At 36.7% G+C, this 21,752-nt stretch overlaps 7 protein-coding genes across 10 annotated transcripts; 3 read left to right on the top strand and 4 right to left on the bottom strand.

Moving 5' to 3' along the window:
- Window positions 1-43: 43 nt before the first annotated feature.
- Window positions 44-3,110, top strand: LOC103837726. 2 transcript variants are annotated; one of them, XM_009114100.3, is made up of 2 exons: window positions 44-262; window positions 339-3,110. In XM_009114100.3, the coding sequence occupies exon 2, from the start codon at window positions 386-388 to the stop codon at window positions 2,963-2,965; it is 2,580 nt and encodes an 859-aa protein (XP_009112348.1). In that variant the 5' UTR covers window positions 44-262; window positions 339-385; the 3' UTR covers window positions 2,966-3,110. The 2 variants fall into 2 exon arrangements, with proteins under 2 accessions (XP_009112348.1, XP_009112349.1); XM_009114101.3 differs by having other exon boundaries at window positions 58-262; window positions 379-3,110.
- On the bottom strand, window positions 3,057-6,949 carry LOC103837725 (dipeptidyl aminopeptidase BI). The gene is made up of 11 exons (XM_009114098.3): window positions 6,308-6,949; window positions 5,755-5,933; window positions 5,459-5,681; window positions 5,248-5,389; window positions 4,964-5,164; window positions 4,761-4,892; window positions 4,540-4,668; window positions 4,026-4,450; window positions 3,729-3,945; window positions 3,455-3,645; window positions 3,057-3,366 (listed from the first exon to the last, which is right to left on the bottom strand). The coding sequence occupies exons 1-11, from the start codon at window positions 6,667-6,669 to the stop codon at window positions 3,189-3,191; spliced, it is 2,379 nt and encodes a 792-aa protein (XP_009112346.1). The 5' UTR covers window positions 6,670-6,949; the 3' UTR covers window positions 3,057-3,188.
- Window positions 6,950-7,444: 495 nt separating this feature from the next.
- On the top strand, window positions 7,445-9,010 carry LOC103837727 (putative B3 domain-containing protein At5g66980). The gene is made up of 4 exons (XM_009114102.3): window positions 7,445-7,771; window positions 7,853-8,261; window positions 8,337-8,455; window positions 8,529-9,010. The coding sequence occupies exons 1-4, from the start codon at window positions 7,694-7,696 to the stop codon at window positions 8,826-8,828; spliced, it is 906 nt and encodes a 301-aa protein (XP_009112350.1). The 5' UTR covers window positions 7,445-7,693; the 3' UTR covers window positions 8,829-9,010.
- A 242-nt stretch (window positions 9,011-9,252) lies between these two features.
- LOC103837728 lies at window positions 9,253-10,141 on the top strand. The gene has a single exon (XM_009114103.3). The coding sequence runs from the start codon at window positions 9,740-9,742 to the stop codon at window positions 10,001-10,003; it is 264 nt and encodes an 87-aa protein (XP_009112351.1). The 5' UTR covers window positions 9,253-9,739; the 3' UTR covers window positions 10,004-10,141.
- A 201-nt stretch (window positions 10,142-10,342) lies between these two features.
- On the bottom strand, window positions 10,343-11,727 carry LOC103837761 (protein RKD3). 3 transcript variants are annotated; one of them, XM_033280207.1, is made up of 4 exons: window positions 11,384-11,727; window positions 11,133-11,287; window positions 10,723-11,045; window positions 10,343-10,611 (listed from the first exon to the last, which is right to left on the bottom strand). In XM_033280207.1, exons 1-4 carry the CDS (start codon window positions 11,494-11,496, stop codon window positions 10,402-10,404), a joined length of 801 nt encoding a protein of 266 aa, XP_033136098.1. In that variant the 5' UTR covers window positions 11,497-11,727; the 3' UTR covers window positions 10,343-10,401. The 3 variants fall into 3 exon arrangements, with proteins under 3 accessions (XP_033136098.1, XP_009112382.2, XP_033136097.1); XM_009114134.3 differs by having other exon boundaries at window positions 10,723-11,042; XM_033280206.1 differs by having other exon boundaries at window positions 10,723-11,287.
- Window positions 11,728-11,949: 222 nt separating this feature from the next.
- On the bottom strand, window positions 11,950-15,191 carry LOC103837729 (zeaxanthin epoxidase, chloroplastic). The gene is made up of 14 exons (XM_009114104.3): window positions 14,725-15,191; window positions 14,481-14,643; window positions 14,330-14,404; window positions 14,147-14,247; window positions 13,943-14,058; window positions 13,562-13,865; window positions 13,376-13,490; window positions 13,195-13,298; window positions 13,056-13,101; window positions 12,815-12,966; window positions 12,681-12,735; window positions 12,515-12,603; window positions 12,345-12,432; window positions 11,950-12,252 (listed from the first exon to the last, which is right to left on the bottom strand). Exons 1-14 carry the CDS (start codon window positions 15,189-15,191, stop codon window positions 12,163-12,165), a joined length of 1,965 nt encoding a protein of 654 aa, XP_009112352.1. The 3' UTR covers window positions 11,950-12,162.
- A 3,434-nt stretch (window positions 15,192-18,625) lies between these two features.
- Window positions 18,626-20,514, bottom strand: LOC103837730. Its single transcript, XM_009114106.3, has 4 exons — window positions 20,163-20,514; window positions 19,768-19,998; window positions 19,074-19,684; window positions 18,626-18,996 (listed from the first exon to the last, which is right to left on the bottom strand). Exons 1-4 carry the CDS (start codon window positions 20,461-20,463, stop codon window positions 18,727-18,729), a joined length of 1,413 nt encoding a protein of 470 aa, XP_009112354.1. The 5' UTR covers window positions 20,464-20,514; the 3' UTR covers window positions 18,626-18,726.
- Between the last annotated feature and the right edge of the window lie 1,238 nt (window positions 20,515-21,752).

Below are 21,752 nucleotides of genomic sequence, written 5' to 3'. Positions count from 1 at the left end.
AACAAAATCGAATAATAAAAAATTCAAATAAATCAAATACAATATTCTGCGTCGATTGATTGATTAAAAAATTAGGAAAATAAAAAAAATGATACCTGGAATTGAGAACAGCAAGTAACAGCACAAGATTAAGCATTTGATTGATATTAAAAAGTCAAAATAACATTTTTGGGATTGAGTCTTCTGAGCTTTTTTGTTTTACTTCCATCAATTAGACCTCTCTGTTTATGGATCTGTGCTTCTGGCTCTAGAGACGACAAAGGTTTTGACTTTTTTTTCAGATCGAAGCCAATCAAGTTGCGATTTTGACTTGTGGGTTCGGTTCCTCATCATCGCAGGTTCCTAAATCACTAACCTTTTCCGGTTCCATCTGATTAGGGATTTGATGCATATCTCACTCTGGAAGCCAATCTACCACTGCGCCGCTGCTGCTCTAGCTCTCGACAAGAAGAGCAGCAGAGATGTCTCCGAGTCCACCAAAGCCCGAAAGCTCCACGAATCCAAGCTCAGGGAAGCTCTCGAAGCCGCGTCAGAAGACGGGCTTCTCGTCAAATCTCAAGCCATCGAAGAAGAGGAACAAGACGACAACGAGCCTCAAGATCAAAGCCTTGGACGGTCCAGATCCCTCGCTAGGCTCAACGCTCAACGCGACTTCTTGCGCGCCACTTCCATCGCAGCTCAACGAGCATTCGAGTCATCAGAAGCTTTGCCTGAGCTAGAAGAAGCGTTGAACACGTTTCTAACAATGTATCCGAAGTACCAGTCTTCGGAGAAAGTGGATCAGTTGAGGAACGATGAGTACTTCCACTTGTCGTTACCAAAGGTATGTCTTGACTACTGCGGATTCGGGCTCTTCTCGTATCTTCAAACGGTTCATTACTGGGACACTTGCACTTTTAGTTTGTCGGAGATTAGTGCGAATCTGAGCAACTATGCTTTACACGGCGGCGCTGAGAGAGGGTCCATTGAGCATGATATCAAGGTTAGGATCATGGACTACTTGAACATCCCTGAGAATGAGTATGGTCTTGTCTTCACTGTTAGTAGAGGCTCTGCGTTCAAGCTGCTTGCTGAGTCTTATCCCTTTCACACCAACAAGAAGCTGCTGACTATGTTCGATCACGAGAGCCAGTCGGTTAGTTTGATGGGTCAGTGTGCTAAGGAGAAGGGTGCTAAAGTCGGTAGCGCTTGGTTTAAATGGCCAACGCTGAGGCTGTGTTCGATGGATCTTAAGAAGGAGATTTTGAGTAAGAAGAAGAGGAAGAAGGATACAGCGACGGGTCTGTTTGTGTTTCCGGTTCAGTCGAGGGTCACAGGGTCTAAGTATTCTTACCAGTGGATGGCGCTGGCTCAGCAGAACAACTGGCATGTCTTGCTTGACGCTGGTGCTTTGGGTCCTAAAGACATGGACTCACTCGGCTTGTCTTTGTTCCGCCCTGATTTTATCATCACTTCGTTTTACCGTGTGTTTGGGTTTGATCCAACTGGGTTTGGTTGTTTGTTGATTAAGAAGTCTGTGATAAGCTGCTTGCAGAGTCAATCCGGGAAGACCGGTTCAGGCATTGTGAAGATAACACCTGAGTATCCTCTCTATCTGAATGACTCCATGGATGGCTTCGCCGGGTTTGAAGATAATGATATCGCCGTTAACGGGGATAATAAAGGCTTACCAGCGTTCTCTGGTGCTTATACTTCTGCTCAAGTGCAAGATGTGTTTGAGACAGATATGGACCATGAGATTGGTTCGGATAAAGATGGAACAAGCAACACTGTGTTTGAGGAAGCTGAGAGTGTCTCAGTGGGTGAATTGATAAAGAGTCCGGTTTTCAGCGAAGATGAGTCAACGGATAGCCAGCTTTGGATTGATTTGGGTAAAAGTCCGGCTGAGTCTGATTACAAGCAGAAGAGTCCATTGATTGTGGTTCCTCAAAACCACAAACGAAGGGTCTCTGCGCCTAAACCAGATTCAAAGGGTAGTAACGGTGGGAGCAATGTTCTCTCGTTTGATGCTGCTGTTTTGTCAGTATCACATGAAGTGGGTCAAGCATCAGCCACGGGAGAAGAAAAAACTGAGATAGACACAAGTCCTCGGTTGAGAGTTACTGAGATAGAAGAAGAAGGAGGGAGCAGTAAGCTAATATCTGAAGCAAATGGAAATGGTTCAACCTCTGGAATCAAAGAGAGTGCAATAAGAAGAGAAACCGAAGGCGAATTTAGACTGTTGGGAAGAAGGGAGAAGAGTCAGTACAGTGGCGGTGGGAGACTTCTTGTGAATGAAGGTGAACATCCCAGTAAACGAAGAGTATCTTTTCGATCAGTAGATCATGGTGGAGAAGCATCCGTGATCAGCCTTGGGGGTGAAGAAGAAGATGAAGAAGATGGAGCGGAATGGGATGATGATGAGCAGAGAGAACCAGAGATTGTTTGCCGCCATATTGATCATGTGAACATGTTAGGTCTCAACAAAACCACCTCGAGGCTCCGGTACCTTATTAACTGGCTTGTGACCTCTCTGCTCCAACTAAGGCTGCCTAGCTCAGATGCAACAGGTGGAGAGCAGAAGAATCTTGTTCAGATCTATGGTCCAAAGATCAAATACGAGCGTGGATCTTCGGTGGCGTTTAATGTTAGAGATTTGAAAAATGGAATGGTGCATCCTGAGATAGTGCAGAAACTAGCTGAAAGAGAAGGGATATCTCTAGGCATTGGTTTCCTCAGTCACATAAAGATCATTGACAGTAGTAGTCGAAGGGAAGATTCAAGTTCTTGGAAACAGGTGGATCCACATGGAAAAAGCAACGAGTTCATAAGAGTTGAGGTTGTCACAGCTTCCCTCGGGTTCTTGACAAACTTTGAAGATGTTTACAGATTATGGAGTTTCGTTGCAAAGTTCTTGAGTCCAGGTTTTGCTAAACAGGGGACACTCCCAACAGTTATTGAAGAAGATGATTCTTCAGACACTTAAAAAGAACACGCGAGGAAATGGATACTTTCTTTTTACACTTGCTTTATTTGTACTTGGAACAGCTTTATTTGTACTTGAAAAGTCTCTCATGTAGTGTGTTGTTAACGTTCATCATTCTCTGTCTGTGTTGTACAATTCATTGATTCTTGGAAGTTTTAGAACAATAAGATATATATCTATATAGCTAGCTAGCTACTCTCTCTGTGACTGATGGGTTTGCTTTCTAAGATTCCATCATCTTAATGAGAAACACCATCTCTAACGCAGATTCCTTAGTCTGCAAGAACCGGTTTTCCTCAACTATATCAGTCGTCAAGTTGAGCAAGACAGGGCGTTTCGGGTCATTGAATGTATTGTCACGAACTCTTGCAACCCATTTAGCAGCTTCCCACACACCAAATCTGACAATGCCAGAGAATAAATCACACATCCATAGGAGGCAAGCGTATAAATCATCTATATGACCATGAGAGAGGACTGGCTACTTACCGAGTATTGAATGAGGAAGTAACTAAAACTGCTGGATAAAGAACATCTTTAGGAATGTTGTCATAAGGAGAGTATTCACGTATCGCATGAAAATCATCTATATCTCCTGGATATCCAAACTCCTCGTAATCCTCTGCCGTTAAGGGTAGTATTGGATGTATTAGAGTATGAGTTGGATCAAGAAAAGGAACCTGCAACAAAAAAAAAGAAACAGTTAGATGTTTATATGGCTTCATTACTTTTTTTTTTTCTGGAGCTTGCTTATTAGTATTACCTTAAGAACGGCAGCTTGTAAGAGATCAGGACATTGATTGGTGGCTGAAGCAACCACAAGCCCTCCTGCACTGTATCCCCAACCGGCAAGCTTGTTTTCTTGAACTATATTGTTCTCAACAAGGAACTTGGCACAGTGAATGTAATCTTTAATGGAGTTTAGTTTCTTTGCGCCTCTTCCTTCTTGATGCCACTTCTTTCCTTTTCCACCTCCACCTCTGTAAACAAACCCCAATAAGTAAAAAATTTGATACATATCTTTAAGTATTTTTGAGAGAGATGAGAAGATGGGACTGACCTAACATCTGCATACGCAAGAACCCATCCACGGTCAAGCAGGCTTTTGAGTTCACTACGCCATCTCTTATCAAGCATTTCACCATAAGCACCATGAACATGAAGCAGACCAGGTTTTCCATTCTCCTCTCTCTGAGCTCTCGAGTAGACAACGGTTAATGGAACCATGACTCCATCATGAGAAGAGACTTCATGGTAATCACAGGCGTAAAACTCGGTTAAGTCATTCCACAAGTTGTCATTCTCGGCAGTGGTATCCTCAGTAGTATCAAAGCTGACAATTCTTGTCCCTGAGGGTATATTAGGGCTCTCGGCCGAGTTTGCAGTGCCGTACAAAACTCGTGTTCTTTCGTGAAGCATGTTTTGCTGCTGTACAATGTTCCATTTCCCGTTCAATAGATCATAGTCAACCACAGCATCAGGCATCTGCATACCAAAAATGGTTAAAACTCAAAAAAAAAAAACTTAGCAACTAACAAAACTCTTGACTACAGCAAGATGAGTTGTTATCTTACCACAAGTGATGAAATGGTGAAACGCATTGTTGGAGAATCGAAGTCGTAGTTTGTGCCAGGAGATATTTGAGAAACGTGCTTGGGAAGAGGAAGATAACGAGGTTGAGTATCTCTCAGACGAACCGGTAACTGTTTACAAGAAACTAACAATGGTCAAACTTATTCACAGAGCATCAATCTGATTGATAGATGAAAGTAAACTAAGTGGAGTAAGCTTTTACCCGCTCTGTCTTGAGAGGTAGATCAACCACACAAATTTTAAAGCTCTGCATTTGCTTTACAAGGAGGGATACATGTGTTTTGCAGAAATCAACATCTTCTATGATTACTTCAGGGTCGTCGATAAAAACAGTCTACAGGCAAAAGATGAACATATAAAAGATAGAGACTGGAAAAAAATGATACTAATATCAGCTGAACGAACCTCCCAGATCCTTGGAGTGTTGGAGAAGTGAACAGGACTACGAAAAAGATAATGATGGTCGAGTGTTCCACCGTCTTTGGAAGCATCTGTGAATAAATAGAGGAATCCCTGATGATGCTCGATTATGCAGTGTGCTGGAGCATTGTGTTCCCAAACCAATGCCAAACCAGATAACGGATCAGCTGCATTTATCAGAAAGACCTAAGACATAGTACTAACAGTCACAAGTAGTTCGATAACAACAAAAACTGGAGCATTTTAACAGATCAGTATAGAGCTTTCACCTTGGAAAATGTAGGAGAGAATGTGTTTACAGTCACAAAGTTAAAGTCTTTGGAATGTCTTATGTTAACATGAACATTGCCTTCGGTTTCTTCATGAAGCAAAACATCCTCATCCGTTGACCCGATCGTGCTACAATAAATCCTGATAACAACACAACAAAACTTATAGTTGAACCAGAGAGACGAGACTGATCAGAGGAAACCTGATTACCTGAAGGGCCGTTTCTTCTGATCAGTCACGACATAGAGCAAAGCCTGCCCGTTCTTAGCCCAGGCTAAGTTCGAGACACGGTCTGCGTGAGGCTTACTACACAAAGCTCCAGAGTTCAAGTTTCTCACACACAATCTAAAGTAGTCATTGTCCTTGTCATACATAGTGTATGCAAGAAACTTATGGTCAGGTGATATCTCCGACATTTCTTCATAAGCATAACCTACAAAACCCAAAAGATTGTTGAATCCTCTTTATCCTTACAAGTAAAGAGAGACTCAAATTGTTTTAATTACCTCCAAATCTTTGAGCTTCGTGATTGTAGTCAAGCAGCTTCTGCTCAATCCTCTTCCCAGAAGTGAAATCAAACCCTGCAGCAGGAGACTTATGAGAAATGAACTCGTCGTGCAAGGTCGCTAGCCTCCTACACAGTACTGGATACTGCTTCCCTTCTTCAACCCTTCTATAATACAACCTGTTAGCCAAAATAAATAACCAACATTACACAAAAAGATCCAACCTTTTAATCTCAATACTCTTGAAATCAATTGAATACAAACTGTTTCCACCAAATCAATGTCTAATTTCCAAATAAAGGAACAACATTTCAAACTAATTTACACAAAAAGATCCAACCTTTTAATCTCAATACTCTTGAAATCAATTGAACACAAACTGTTTCCAACAAATCAATGTCTAATTGCCAAAATAAAGGACGAACATTTCAAACTAATTTACACAAAAAGATCCAAACTTTTCACCACCCTTTACTCTCAATTCTCTAGGAACATATTAAATTTGAAGAAAGGACAAGAAAGTCATTTACTTTCAAAAGATGAACTCACTCACCAAGGTCCCCAACGAAGAGGAGGCGTAGAGAGATCAAAAGACAAGCGAGAAGCCATCTCGGACTGGAGCTTGGTCTGTATCCGATCCGTATCGGCCAACACAGCTTCGGTGTACTTCTCCTCTTGCTCCATGTAGATATCCATGTGCCGCATCGCCACTTTGTCGTCGAGCTTAGACATCCAGCTGTAAGGATCCTCCCACGTCGCGTCGTGGAAGGTGAAGCTCTGAGGCTTCTTCGGCGGCTTCGGTAACTTCGGTGGTGGTGGAGGGGGAGGCGGAGACTTTGGCGGCTTGTAACGGCGGCATTGCTGTTGTCGGAAACGACAGTTGTGGCGGAAGGTCCGGGAGAGATGAGAGAGCATTTTAATTGTGGGGGTTTAGAAAGAGAGGGGTTTTGCGTTTTAGTGATAATCAAAAGAGAAACACTTAATAGCTTGAACCTTCCGACTCAGGAAGAGGTTTTCCCTCCGACATATAGCGCTTGGGCTTATTATATTGTAATGTTTGGGCTTAAAGGGCTTGTGGTTAGTTTATGGGGTTTATTATTATCATGTAACGATTGGGTTTATTGTCATGCAATGATCTGGCTTATTATTATGTAATGATCTGGGTTATTATCATAAGCTAAAGGCGAGTTCTTCCCAAAATAATGAACCTCACAGCTAATGTCTAAGAGCAAAAGCAAGATTATTGGTGTATCTTAGGTGAATTCGTAAGGGGGAAGGGACCACAAAATTTGTAAAACTGAGGAGAGAAATTTGTTAATTAAGAGACATTTTCATTTGGTCTTTGTACTGTTTGCGGACCTTCACTAACGTGTAACGACTCGCAATTGGTTCATTTTTATTTTATTTTATTTTTAAATAAAAAAAAATGAAAAAAAAAATTTAAGAACCTTACCTACCGATAATGATGCCCTAATGTCTTGGTAATGCTCTAATGTCTTGGTGGACTTTTAAAAAGAGACTGAACAACAATAAAACAAAAAGGATCGTCGACAACATGGATTGATTTTAATTTGATTTGGTTGATATTGTGACAAAAAAAATTTTAGGTTTGCAACGGTATGAATTTGTAAAAATCCAGAAATTAAGAGGCCGTACACATAAATAATAAGAAGCTAGGGAGAGAGAAAGCAAAACATGTAACTTACACAAAAGTGTACCTTTTGATTTTCTCTAAAATAAAAAGTTCAATCATTAACCTTGTCAGACTGAAAAAATATCACTTAATTAGATCCTCTGCTTCGAAGATCTTCTCGAGCCTTAAACCCGTTGCTTCTTAGATCTTCTTGAATATTAAAAACTCTGTTTAATAGTAATAGTCAATCGCCACCAAAGAAAAAGGAAAAAACTAATCAAAGAAGGAGAAAGAAAGAAAGAAAGAATGGTTGAAAGGAGTGAGAAGGGTAAAGACATGGAATTTTTCAAGGTTTGTCTTCCAGAGTTCAGTTCTCGGAAACTGGTATGTTCTTCTCTTATCTCTGTTACTTCTCTAAGAGGATATTCATTTCCTGTAGGACTTAATATCAAAATCAACTTGCAGGTGATACCTCCAGCATTCGTAAACATCTTAGAGAAGCCATTACCTAACCAAGTGGTACTATTAGATGAGATCGGACGTTTGTGGAATGTGGAGACAAAGACTGAAGAAGGAGTTGGTGATGTTGTTTTCAAAAAAGGTTGGGAAAAATTCGCAAACGATCACTCTCTCGAGTTTGGAGACTTTCTTGTGTTTAGCTACGACGCCGTTTCAAGATTTTCCGTTAAGATATTCGATAAGAACGGATGTAAAAAATATCTCGTTGCCGTTACAACGGCGGATAGATCTAGGGTTGCTGTTGAGAAAGAACCGGTTCTTGTTAAACCGGTTGATGATATTTCTACAAAACGTTGTGGCAAGAGTCGGAAACGCGTTCCGGTTAAGGAAGAGCCTAGTGGTAACCGGGTTAAAGGTAAGTATATTTGATTGGTTTTAGACTTTGCTATAGTGTGATTTGAATTATATATTGTTTGGTGTTGTTATATAGATCCTTGTGAGATGGGATGTGTTCCTGAGAATAAGAAACACAAAGGATTTGAGGAACCGAATTATAAACCGAAGAATCCACATTTTGTGAGGAATATTACACTCTGTTTTCGTCAGATGGTGAGTTCAAGAACTAATCTATCTTAGCTGTTAACATAAATAAAAACAATATGAGTTTTGTATGTTTTGCTAGGAAATACCAACATCTTTTCTGAAATGGAACGGGATCGAAATGGAGGAAGACTTTGAGCTATGTGATGAAAATGGAAAGAAGTGGCCAATGAAGGTTGTGATTCACGACAGAGGACAAAGGTTCTCCCCTGGTTTGTGGTTGAGTTTCTGCCGAAGCCATAAGTTGAGCACGTCCAACAAGTGTTTATTTGAGTTCATCGTGAGAAGTGATGGGACTTGCAACCAGGTTTTAGTTCGTATCTTCCGTGGGAGAATGCTTACTACTGTTACCATAAATGGTTACCAAGTTCTTGTTATGTAACCTTTAACATTCAGCAGTACTACTACGTTATGTTCGGTTATTTCATGAATCTTTGTGTTACTGTTGTTTCTTAGTTGCATGCACTAGATACCAAACCATAAATAGTCTGATCGCTGCGATTAAAAATATTGATAGTGCGGTTTAAATGACTATAAGCTATCAAACAATATATTTGATACATTTTTGATGTTTGCCATACTTTTTACCACACTTAACTATACAATTTTTACAAAACCAACAGCATGGCTAAATTATCCAAAGCGGTTTTGATTGGTGATATAGTAAACGATGGGACTGTATTTTGGAACATAAAAATATATGGGCTTAAACAATGTATTACCATTTTCTATTATTCTAAACATCCATTGATTAAGTTCCCACGTTTAGAAAAAATGCTTTATATCTCTACAATGAACACTAAAATATAGTTAAAAACATAGTCCGTTACATATTAGTCATATTTTCAAATAAAAAATTGTTTATAAGAATATCCGTTTTTCACATATAACGTAAGGCATTAAGAAAGCGCTAAACAGAAGGAGATTGAGTCACTCAATTCTAAAGCAGATATGGCACGTAGGAGAGCACATAGTTTGTTGTGTCTCTTTCATTCCATACCAATGAAAAAAGCCAAAATCAGCCACCGGTTTCCAAATAAACCAATGGAACTGGCCCAATGTATAATCTATTCGCCCACTTTGTTTTTTTTCTCAAAGATAAAAACATTTTCTAATACGTATACAACTTACGATATCTGAATGCGAAGTTTCACCAATCCATTATATGCTTTGTGTGTATAAATATACAGACGAGTGTGTGTTGTTACAGACTCAAACAATATCTTCTTTTGTTCCATCAACAAAAAAAAACCTGTCCAGAGATTTCTGTTTTCCTTTTCTTTTTTTCTTATAATGGAGTTTGTGATTTCTAAACGAGTCCAATATGAGGAAGTAGCAGCTGAGCGTTTAAAAGAGGAACAAGTGTCCAAGGAGCTACATCTGAAATCGTCTCAAACGCAGACGCTGAACAAAAAAGCCGTCCTCAACCGCATCCGCAATCACAAATGTATTCATAACCTCAAGAGTCTTCTTCATACTACTGCTCCTAAGAGGGGTTCCACCGTCGATGCTGAGTACCGGTGGATTGATAGTGGTGATATATTTTCTTGTCCATGAGATGTACAAGAGACTTTAGCACGTGTACATGTATGTTTGTCTCTACATGTATCCAAACTAATTCAAGTTGTCTTAAATGAATTTGGTATTGATCATATCATAGTTGTAGATTTCCATGTTATACGATGAATTGATGATCACCGTTGATCTCTAGTGTTTCTATTATTGGGATTCGGACCACATATTGAGCCTGAGTGATTAGTCTTATTGGGCTTTATTGATCAAGCCCAATAGTATAAACAATCTTGAGAGATGAGACTATATTGTTCTGTTCACACCAAACCAACACCTGCATGAGTACTGATTGATCAACATCAAAAGAAACTACTACAATTCATTGTTGGTTACTTGGTTAGATCACTTCTCCTCTCTCTCTCTCCCTAGACAAGCTATTACTCTCACGAAACAAACGATGTAGTAGACATAGAACACAAGAGCCTTCTTCGTTTGTAGTTAGCTTTAAAGCAAGCCTGTCTCAACCTCTTGGTCTTATCTTCAAACTCCAAATCAGGAAACTCTTCAATCATTTTCTTCTCCGCCTCCAAAATCTCCAAAGCGTTCATCAGCTTACTCCTGTTCACTTCTCCTTCCATCTTCCCTAAGTGATCCTTTCATTAAAAACCATCACATATAAGTGCATGCAACCCTAATATGCATAAACAAGTCCACTGATTGTACAATACATATACATAAGTGTGTGTGGTTGTGACTAGACGCACCTTGAGGTTATTGATAAGGCCGTCAATGCTCGTAAGCTTACGGTGAGGCCAACGAGAAAAACCCAACTCACGACATCTCCTTTTCAAGAGGGTTAGTCCAACGCCAAGCTCTTTGGCTGCTTTAGTAATCGGCATCTTGAAGTATGGTTTCATATCTTCCCTGGAAAATTTCTGGATTAGTCTATCTCCTCTATACCTCCTCTTCTGCATTGTGGTCTCCTTCGTTGTGTTATTACCATCATGCAATATTATCTCCATCTCTGGTTCGACATGATTATTGAAATTACTAGCATTTTCATTCCACAATTCACCAAATACATCTGCTACACGACAAAAGATTAGTATAACAATCCAAGCATGCATGTACGTACACGTATGTATAAACATAAATGAAAAATAATATATTATACCTTGAGACAAAGTAGAGAAGGCTTCAAGATCAACTGAAGCCATAGACATATGATCAACAGCAGGAAAACAAGTGGAGATGGGATCAAGATTAATGCTGTCTTGTAAAGAAAACCAAGTTTCATTTTGAAGATCATTAAAAGGGTTAACGAAAGAACTGCAAACACCCAAACAACCAATGAAAAGCATATTAATATTAACTTCTAACGTAAATAAATCAGTTTTCCTTTTATTGATTACCCTTATGACTTACTTGTAATCGAAGGAAAGTGATTGATCGAGTAAGGAGAATAAGTTTTCTTCTTGAAGGAATGAATCATAGTCGTTGGACTCTGACCAGCTCCACAGATGTTCATGATCAGCCATTTCAATTGAGAGGGGATAGATATTTGAGTAACGTTCTTTTTAAGTGTTAAAATAAGAAAACGAATCGTGTGTGTATATATTTATTTGGAATGTATAAACAGTGTAACTTGTATGTATAGATAGAGAAGTGGAAAGAGGAGTGGGAAGTGGTGTATTTACTTCTGGGAGATGGTGAGCCGTCATAGATCATTAGATGTTTTCTGTAAGTTACGAGAGATATAGGAAGAGAAGTTACTGTCGAAGTTAATGATGATAGTTGATTATTTTGGATAATAGGGAAAAAGTAATTAGTTAAATGCTAATTATATCTGCTAATAATAGAGACTAAAAGTTGCAAACGATAGAGAATTGATTATGCTTACGCTCCCCATGCAAAGCGAGTTCTTCATTGCTTGTTCCTCGTCTCTCAAAATCTTTTCATTTTCTCAAAACTAATCATGAAAATCATTTCACTCGTGAAAGACGTATATATGTATATAAATTCGTAACTAAAATACTAATTAGTTAGACAAGCATATAAAAGAGTAATCTTTTGTGTTCAGCCCTATATATACATTGCAATACAAGTAACAGTCTCTTTTTTTTGCCTATGTGAAAATTACTACACAAATGATCTGCTACACTGATAAAATATTTTAATTTCACACCGTCGGTTTAACTTAAGTGTCAAGCTGCCTGAAGCAATTTACCGTTGCTCTTCTCATCCTTTCTGGTCAAGTTAGGAGTTGACCTGATCACCTTGACCTTAAACGCCGCCTGATAAGAACCAAACCGTTTTATTCAGAACCAAAAAAGCTCCGGTTAAAAACTAAACCAAGAGTTGGTAATAAGTGGCGTCTGTGTCTCACCTTCTTGTCTGAACCAAACTCGATGATATCAGATGGTCTAAACCGCGCAGGGAACTTTGGTGTCACCCTATATCTTCTTCCTTGGTTACTGGTTAGCAATATTTCAAATATTGTTTGGATCAGAAACTTCAGACACTCAAAAAGAGATAACCAAAGCTCTATTGACTTACTCGGTCACATAGGTCCCATGTTCACTTCGAAGATCCATTAAAAAAAAAGCTCCATCTTTGTAGATTACACGTGCATGCATCTTCGATACCTAAACCAAAGATTTAACAGTGTTTTAAAGTTCCTTCACTAGTTTGGTTGTTATCAGATACAGAGTTTTCTATGTACCTGAGGGGAACGGATCATAATGTGGGTTCCAGAAACATCTTGGTCCGGTTCACTTCTGCAATCAAAAAGAGTTTCAAAACTTTTAAGAACTTAAAGCTAAAGACATTGATGAGTGAGTTTCTGTTTCCCCATACCCGATAATGCAAGGTTGATCCTCATCTTTGGTTAGACATAACGTTTCCGAAACGCTACACTTGCTGCCATGTGGAATAAGATACCACTCTCCGTTTATAGTACGTTCAAGAGCCTCGTCGTCTTCAAACCACTGACGAAGGCGGTCATCAGCCTTTCAAACCAAAAGAGTTACACTTTGATATTAAATCACTAAATGGGTTTTGTTCAAATGCAATGGAATAGAAAAGGAAAGAAACATACTTTGTCAGTGAGTCTGCAACTAGGTGACCTTCCTTCAAGTTTTTCACTGCAAAATGCATGTAAAATGAGTTACTCAGATCTAAAAAAAACTTTTGAAGGTCTAAGTAGATGAATACAACAGAGAAAGAAAAGATGTAACCTGTTACCACCAAGGACCCAGTCAAGCATCAAAGGCATAGTCATGTCCATGAGGAATCTTCCACCAATTATTCCTGGATGTTGTATTCTTAACTTGGCCAAGAACTACAAACACACAAAGATTATGAGAATTGGCTTACAAAACATTATGCTCTTCGAAAACTAATTTAAAGAGTACTCACAGAGAGAGGACCAAGCCCAACACCTAAGTAAGCTTTGTAAGTAGACGCCATAATCGCAGCCATTCTCGCCATTCCATGTATGATAGCCACTCTTACTCTTCTAGATTCTTCATATCTATTACACCAATGTTTACTACTTATTAGAATCCCAAAAATTAAAAAATAGTTGTGTCTTAAGAGTTTTACCTTTTCAAAGAGGAAACAATATCAACAGGTTTATTAGTTACAACACTCTGTTTCCAAGCTTCTTCAAGCTCCAATGCTAATTGATAACTATCCTCAATGGCCATACATCCACCTTGTCCCATGTTTGGCTGCATCGCATGGATAGAGTCTCCAAGCAGCGTAACACACCCTTTACCCCAAGTGAAACTAGGAGTTCTATCGTAGATATCTCTTCTCAGAATCGCTTCCTCCTCTGTCGCATGCAGCAAGTCCAGTACATTGTCACACCAACCTTCAAATATATCAAACAACCTTTTCTTCATACCTGCCAAAAAAAAAAGTTATGTCATCTTGCTACATAAAATGCAAACAAATCAAATCAATGCAGAGGTTTATATATACCATTGGGAGCATCAACACCACCAGCTGGCTCCTCATGAAACGCATACCATTGCATTTTTCCACCACCAACGTCAGAAGAAACAAAGTATTGCTTGTATCCCAAGAAAACTCGGTAGCTTTATTCAAGTGAGACAAAATATCAGAAAAAAAGATTAGAGATTCATCATAAAAAGATTAGAGATGTTTTGAATTAGTGCAACATACCCAACAGACTCAATATCAGCTGGTACAAAATCTGCAATGCCGGTATAACAAGTGTATCCTGAATAAGTAGCGTCACTTCTACCAAACAAGTTAGTCCTCACCTATTAAACAAAAACAATTAAGACAGAACCTTCTAACTTTTATCCTAGTTTACACTCTATTTCACTTTAAAAAAAAACATACTTTAGACCAAATGCCATCAGCACCAACAAGCAGATCACCTACATAGCGTTGTCCATTCTCCAGCTTCACAATCACCTAAAAACCAACAGCTTCTCCTTAAAACACACATTTTTAAAATTAAGTAAAAAACACCAATGGATATCATCATCACCTTGTCTCCAGTGTCTTTAAAATCAACAACATTACTCTCGTTTCTAATCACTTCTTCCCCAACCGCACGTGCCAAGATCTGCTGCAGAGTCATTCTGCTAATCACACGTGTCACAGGAAGTCCCCTCGACACCGCAGGTGTGAAAGTATCAAACTTCACATACCTAATTGACATACAAAACCAAAATTAATCAAAAGATAACAACTTTTCAACGGTTCAACATCAAATTAATCAATTAACTAACCAGGTACCAGAGACACCGTCGACGAGGCCGTTGATCCGATCACCGGTGATACAGCCAGCTTCCATAACTTCTTCAGCAACAGAGACATCAATAGCTTCCAAAGCAGCCAAAGCGTTGCTCTGTATCTGAATCGGACCTCTGTACTGTCCTTCTCCTCTTATAGCGCTCAGATCCTTCTCGAACACCAACACATCGAACCCTTTCTTCTTCGCCGCCAGAGCAAACACCAGTCCTCCGATTCCACCTCCCGCCACCAGAACCCTCGGTTTCTTCCTCTCCGTCGCTGTCTTCTGCTCCTCCGACGATAAAGTCGCCGCCTTTACTCCGACCAAACTCCTCCGACGGTTACTTAATTTTCCGGTGAAGGATGGTAAGTGTTTAGCGAGGGGAGTGAGCACATGGGTTCTCGTGAAATCGTGCTTTGATGGAGATGGATTGATCGAATAGCAAATCGGAGTTGAACTCATTTCGATTTGAAGATCAGTTTTTCGTTTTTCTGAGTGAAGAAGACGAGAGAAAGAGAGAGAGAGGAAATGGTTTTGAAGGGAGGAGGAGGAGTTAGGCAAAATGATGACAGGTGGCAGGACCACAGCTTCACACTTTCACTAACTGCCTAAATAAATCGGTGGAGATGTTGACACGTGTTTTCCTTCCGCCAATAGAATTTCTTGTGATGAACTTTATATGAGTGTGACGTTGTACGAGTTTGCCTGGGTTTTTTTTAAGGATTGTGAACGGGACGGAAAAACTATATTTTGTGGTTTTTGTATCGAGACAATTAAACTCTTTTGTCGTCTTTTAATGGGCCAAAATGAATATGAACGGGAGATTTTGTGTATAAAGGGCCAGCCCGGCAAACCAATAACCATGTACTCCTGATATTCTTTGGGTGGAACTGCATTACAATATCCCTTATATATTAATTGAGGAACATTTGAAAAGATGTAACCTCAATTTTGTATTAATTAAAAGAGGCCCCAATGCATAGGTGGCACTCAATTAGGTAGTCAATTACATTCAATTGAAAAATAAGTAGGTCCACATTCGATTTTTATATGTTGTTAGATACATAAGTTGGCCAAACTATATGATATAATGATATGATATGCTATTTTCTTTCCTTAAATAAAACCTACGGAATTACCATAAATGACTAATAAATATATGACAATTAATGATTTTAATAATAAAGATTTGATAACAATTTATATCTCCTCCATCATTTTTTGTTTAATTTTATATTATTAAAATAAATTAAACAATCAAATTAGCTATAAAAGTAAAATTTAGATTTTTTCGTATATGTTATATTTTGAATTTTTAAAAACGACAATAAATGACTAAAACTATTAAAATTATTATGTTAAAAATTAATGATCAATGGTTTAACATTTTTATTATAAGAAGATACACATGATTTTAAAACCATATGAGTAAAAAATATCATTTAATAATAAAAAATATATATATATAGATTAAACACTATATACCATAAGATTACATAAATATTTTAATATTAAAACTTTCAATGAATTTTCAAGAACATTTATAAATTATAAACTTATTAAAGATTTCAGATTAAAAATTTTGTTATCGATGATTTAAATATTTTGTTATAAAACGATATGAATGATCATAGAACCGTATGATTATAAATTCTTATATAATAAATAACTATACAAAATATACTATTCTTATAAAAATAGGTTGTTTCATCTTAATTTATATTATACTTTTTATTAAACTAACTATCGAATTGATAAATAACGTACCAAAAAATGTTTTGCTCTTTTCTTAAATAAAAGCTACGCAAAAAATTTATATGAACCCCCTACGAAAATAGTGAGTTTTCATTATATGTGAAAATTAATTATTATAAATAATAAATATTTGATAACAATTTTTGTATCTTAGTTCTTTTTTTTTAATTTTATATTATTAAAAGATATTAAAAATCACATTAAATATATAATAAAACCATTTATATTTTTCCTTATATGTTATATTTTGAATTTTTCAAAACGTCTATAAATTATTAGAAATTTGAAGATCCCACTCTGAAAATTTTGTGATCAATAGATTTTTTTTTTTGTCATAATAAGTTACAAATGGTCATAAAATTGTATTAATATGAACTTTTATTTAATATTATAAGAAGATACACATGATTTTAAAACCATATAAGTAAAAAATATCATTTAATAATAAAACATATATATATATTAAAATATATGCCATAAGATTACATAAATATTTTAATATTAAAACTTTCAATGAATTTTCAAAAACATTTATAAATTATAAACTTATTAAAGATTTCACATTGAAAATTTTGTTATAGATGATTTAAATATTCAGTTATAAAATGATATGAATGATCATAGAACTGTATGATTATAAATTCTCATTTAATAAATTACTATATAAAATATACTATTTTAAAAAAATAGGTTGGTCCATCTTAACTTACATTATATTTCTTATAAACTAACTATTGAATTGATAAATAATCTACCAAATTTTTTTTTTTTGCACTTTCCTTAATTAGAAGCTACGAAATTACCTAATATGATTAACGTATATATGAAAATTAATTATTATGAATAAGAAATATTTGATAACAATTTTGGTATCTTAGTTCTTTTTTTTTAATTTTATATTATTGAAAGATATTAAAAAATCACATTAAATATATAATAAAAACATTTATATTTTTTCTTATATGTTATATTTTGAATTTTTCAAGACGTCTATATATTATTAGAAATTTGAAGATTCTGACTCTGAAAATTTTGTGATCAATAGATTATTTTTTGTTATAATAAGTTACAAATGATCATAAAATATAACGCATATGAATTTTTATTTAATAAATATTCAAACTAAACAATATATATATATATATAAACTAATGATTTAAAGCAACAAGATTGGCTGATCAATTTAGTCGTCCAGTTGAAATCTTTGAAAAGTATGTGAAAGACTAAAGTCAAAGTAAATATGGATTTAGAATAGTAGTTATATTTTACTAACCGAAATACCGAAATACCGAAAAAATCGAACCGAACCGAAACCAATCCGATATCCAGATTGAACACCCCTAATCCAAATGATGCCAAACTATTGTTTCATTCTCTAAAATATAATAAAAATAATAACTTAATCCCGCGCAAGGCGCGGGTCTTATCCTAGTTTTGAAATAAAATGATGTGGAATGGTTGATTCCATTAATTCCATAAATTTTTTTACCATTTGCTATGAATGGAATGGAATGTTCATTCCACCAATTCCAAAACTAATTAGATAAAATACAAAGAAAATTATTCCATAAGAATTTTGTTCATGAATGAAAGGAATGAATTTCATTCCATTTTTTGCAGTATTCTATTCTTATCATTCTATTTTTTTGTTCTATCAATTCCATTTTAATTTACAAGTTACAGCCTTAAAAATATCTTATACAAAAAAAACTATAGTATTTTAACTTTTAAATTTAAATTTAATCTAAAAAAACAAACCAATAAATGAAAGATACATGACCTATTGAGGTTTTCATGAGATTCTTGAAAGTCCTCAAATGAGAATTTCTAGTGAGAAATTTCCATCATTTTCTTTAACTTTTTCTTTTTAAATCTTTTTTTAATTAGTGAGATATCCCATGATGATTCTATTTCTAATACTTTTGGTTATTATTTACATATCACACTTTTTGGTGATTTCGCATGTTTACCAGATATTTCACTTATTTACAAGCTTCTAGTATTTTGTTTATTTACAAATGTGCACCATGTATATTTTGATTATCTACATGAGTTCCTTTCAATTTTGTTTATTCACATACTTGCCAATTCCGACCAACCAAGTCTGCAGTGACATCACACAACTATATATGGAGATTCCATGAATAACTCGTGTTTTATTGAACAATCACAGTTATAGGTTGTCACAAACTCGACATATTATTAACAAATTACAATACACATTGCAAAATTCAAAACCCTTCTATGTTATGGCCACATCTCTATGAATTTGAAAAACAAAAGACGGGCTTAATCTAGTGACATTCACATAATCTTGAGGTGTATGATTCGATATCCCGGGGAGTATAATCCCCAAAGCCCTAGCAAGTTTCAACAACCATCCTTCTTCAAACTCCGACCCTTTCTCCCTCGTAATCGTGAAGCTTCTTATAAACTCTAACACCGCATTGTGCATCCTCTTTATAATCCCCCACAACGAGAAATAGTTCTCGTCCGATTCATCTCTCAAAATCTACATAACATTATTTGAAAAATCAGAGATATGTATTACCAATAAAATAATGAAGTATGATATGGTCAATAAGATACCTTTGGTTGATAGTGTCGGTCGTAGTAGATACAAGTACCAAAGTGTTTGAACATCAAATCTTTGTCATCGTACGGTAATCTCGGAACAATGTCGTTATTATAAACAAATCTATAGTACTTCACATTATTTTCTTCCAATTTCTTCTCCATAAATTCACCAAACGTTGAATCTCCAACCCTAGGTTGTCCATAAGTATAAACACCTTGAAGCCTCTCCAACAACTCGGTCTCATCATGAATCACTAGCACAGCCGTGAACAATATGGCGAGAGCTCCTCCTAAGCTATGACCAGTCAGAACAAATTTAGTTTGTTCGTCATGAGCTATCAAAGCTTTCAAGGAATCTCTTATAGAGTAGTAAGCTAGAGGGGACAGTCGATTAGGGTTTGGGAGAGGTTTCTTTGGCCAACTACAATTGTTTTGAAGCCCTAGAGCTTTCATAAAACCACCATGGATCCTCCCAATGTTTGGGAGCTCGTACCATGTAATGTCGAAATCTGAACACCAATCTTCGGAGTTAAATGGCTCTGTGCCTCTAAACGCAACCACAACCGTTTTCTCTTGATCAGTAGACATCATAAAAGCTTGTGTTGTTTCCTTTTCTTGATACTCTGGAAAAAAATTCAAAATACCAACATATGATCAAATTGATTAACGTGAATAAGTTATTTTGTTTTAATGAATTAATGCATACCGTTCCAATAGTCATCGAGGCCTAAGTACTTCATATGCCAGTGGTTTTCAACGACATATTTAATACGAGCCGAGTTTTCATAGGCAAGCTTTGAAGACATAATGGACAATGCAGCATAGTATAAATCTCCATCTTCACGACTTTTGGTCTTGTCTAAACTTATTCTCCTGTCTAAATGTCCAATGAATGATAGGTAATTCTCTGACGTCGTTTTCGGCATTACCACTTCCCCTGCGTATATTTTCAAAATGATCTAAATACATATGTAGATTCCCGCATTTTTAAGAAAATTGAATCTAGGGTATAATGTATAGAGGACATGTAACCAATTTACTCGTCGCAAATATTTTTTGTAATAATTTATAAATAGAAAATAAATGAACTATAGTTAAGACCTCGGAGGAAGAAACGGGAGAAGGAGTTATCGGAGAGGAAATTCATGGAGAATTCCAAGGCGGAGCCAAAGAGAGCTAAAGGCTCTGAGAGGAATTGAAGAAGCTTGAGGAGGACAAGAGAGACAAAGATAAACCATCGACGTCGGAAACTTGGTTCTTTGGTTTCAGAGCTATTTACTAATCTTGGTTTCTCGATATCGTTGGAGAATAACAGACGGAGAAGCTCTAGTGGCCTGAGCTCTTCCGGTCGAAGAATGAGATATCCTCTAGGAAACCCTTCGTCTTCGTCGCTGCTGATCATGTCGATTTAATTATTGTGCCTGTATTGTATAGTTAATGTGAAGGCAATTAGATATGTAACGCATAAATCTATATAGATTATTTATACTTGTGGCGGGTGTAATGAGGATTAGATTGGATAGTATTGTAGCTTTGGAATACTTGGAGTTGTGGGAAAACGAGATTTGGATTTATTTTCTTTTGTAAAGGTAATCTATACATTTGGTTTTGGAATATGAATTGTTTCACATGGGGTTGAATAATCGTAATTATGTAGGGAAATGGGGAAACTTCCCTAACGAACCTTGGATTCTTCTTTTTGAAAAACAACTAGTCAAATGTAACCATACAAGTATTTAGTATAACAGTACTATCCGACAGAGATTACCTTTTTAATAAACACAGTGAGCCTAAATAACATTGGCCGTGAAAAGAAGCTACGTGACACATTGAAGAATATATAAATCTTCAACCGCGATTGTCATATCGTGGCATCTTCAATTTTCAAAACCTTACCTCTTCAGCCTTGTTGTTTCTCTGTTCTTGTCAAGGTTTCAACAGCTTGGGAAAGCTCATGCTTTGCAAAACTCTTAAATCGTTTTATGATATTTACAGTTAAGCAAAAAAAAAACTTACCTCTTATGTACAACGAAATCAGGTAAATGACTAACACTTAACAGCTATAAATAGAAGATAATGAACTCGAAACAAAAAAAGTATCTAATTGTCAAGAAATCATAATTAAACTGCAATCTTTTCTGTAAACTATATCTAAAATAGAATTGTTACTGCAGCTCTACTATTAACTATTAAGTAGAACAACAACTGAACCGAACAAGTTCCTGGTGGATTTTCTCCAGATGCAATCCCCAACTTTACTGCAGACCATCCAAGTTCCTCTTCCAAGACCTGGGCTGACAAAGCGAGAAAGGGAACTGACAGGTCCCTTAAGAAGTTAGCTACTCCAACTCTATCTCCTGAAGGAGTTCCTCAAATCAAAGTACCTGACTCAGTCTTCCAAAGAGGTGCAGAGGCTCATAAAGACTATGTTCTTGGTGTTTTTACCGGTAAAGTCCCTTCATTCAGCCAGATTCAGAGTGTTCTCACTCACATATGGGGTAGAGGCGTAAAGCTTCAAATCCATCTGCGGCCAGATTCTCGTTCTATGCTGGTTAAAATCCCCAACGACTTCATCCGACAGAAAGTAGTAGAACAAGAAATCTGGCACATTGGAACATCCTTGTTCTACGTGGCCCAATGGTCTGCCCAAGTAGCCGCTAAGTTACCATCGTTTGACTCGATTCCTCTATG

This window comes from Brassica rapa, chromosome A09 (genome assembly GCF_000309985.2).
Source record: "Brassica rapa cultivar Chiifu-401-42 chromosome A09, CAAS_Brap_v3.01, whole genome shotgun sequence".
Taxonomy (NCBI): Eukaryota; Viridiplantae; Streptophyta; class Magnoliopsida; order Brassicales; family Brassicaceae; genus Brassica; species Brassica rapa.
The sequence above is the reverse complement of the archived record's forward strand: the minus strand, read 5'-3'. Positions and strand labels throughout refer to the sequence as shown.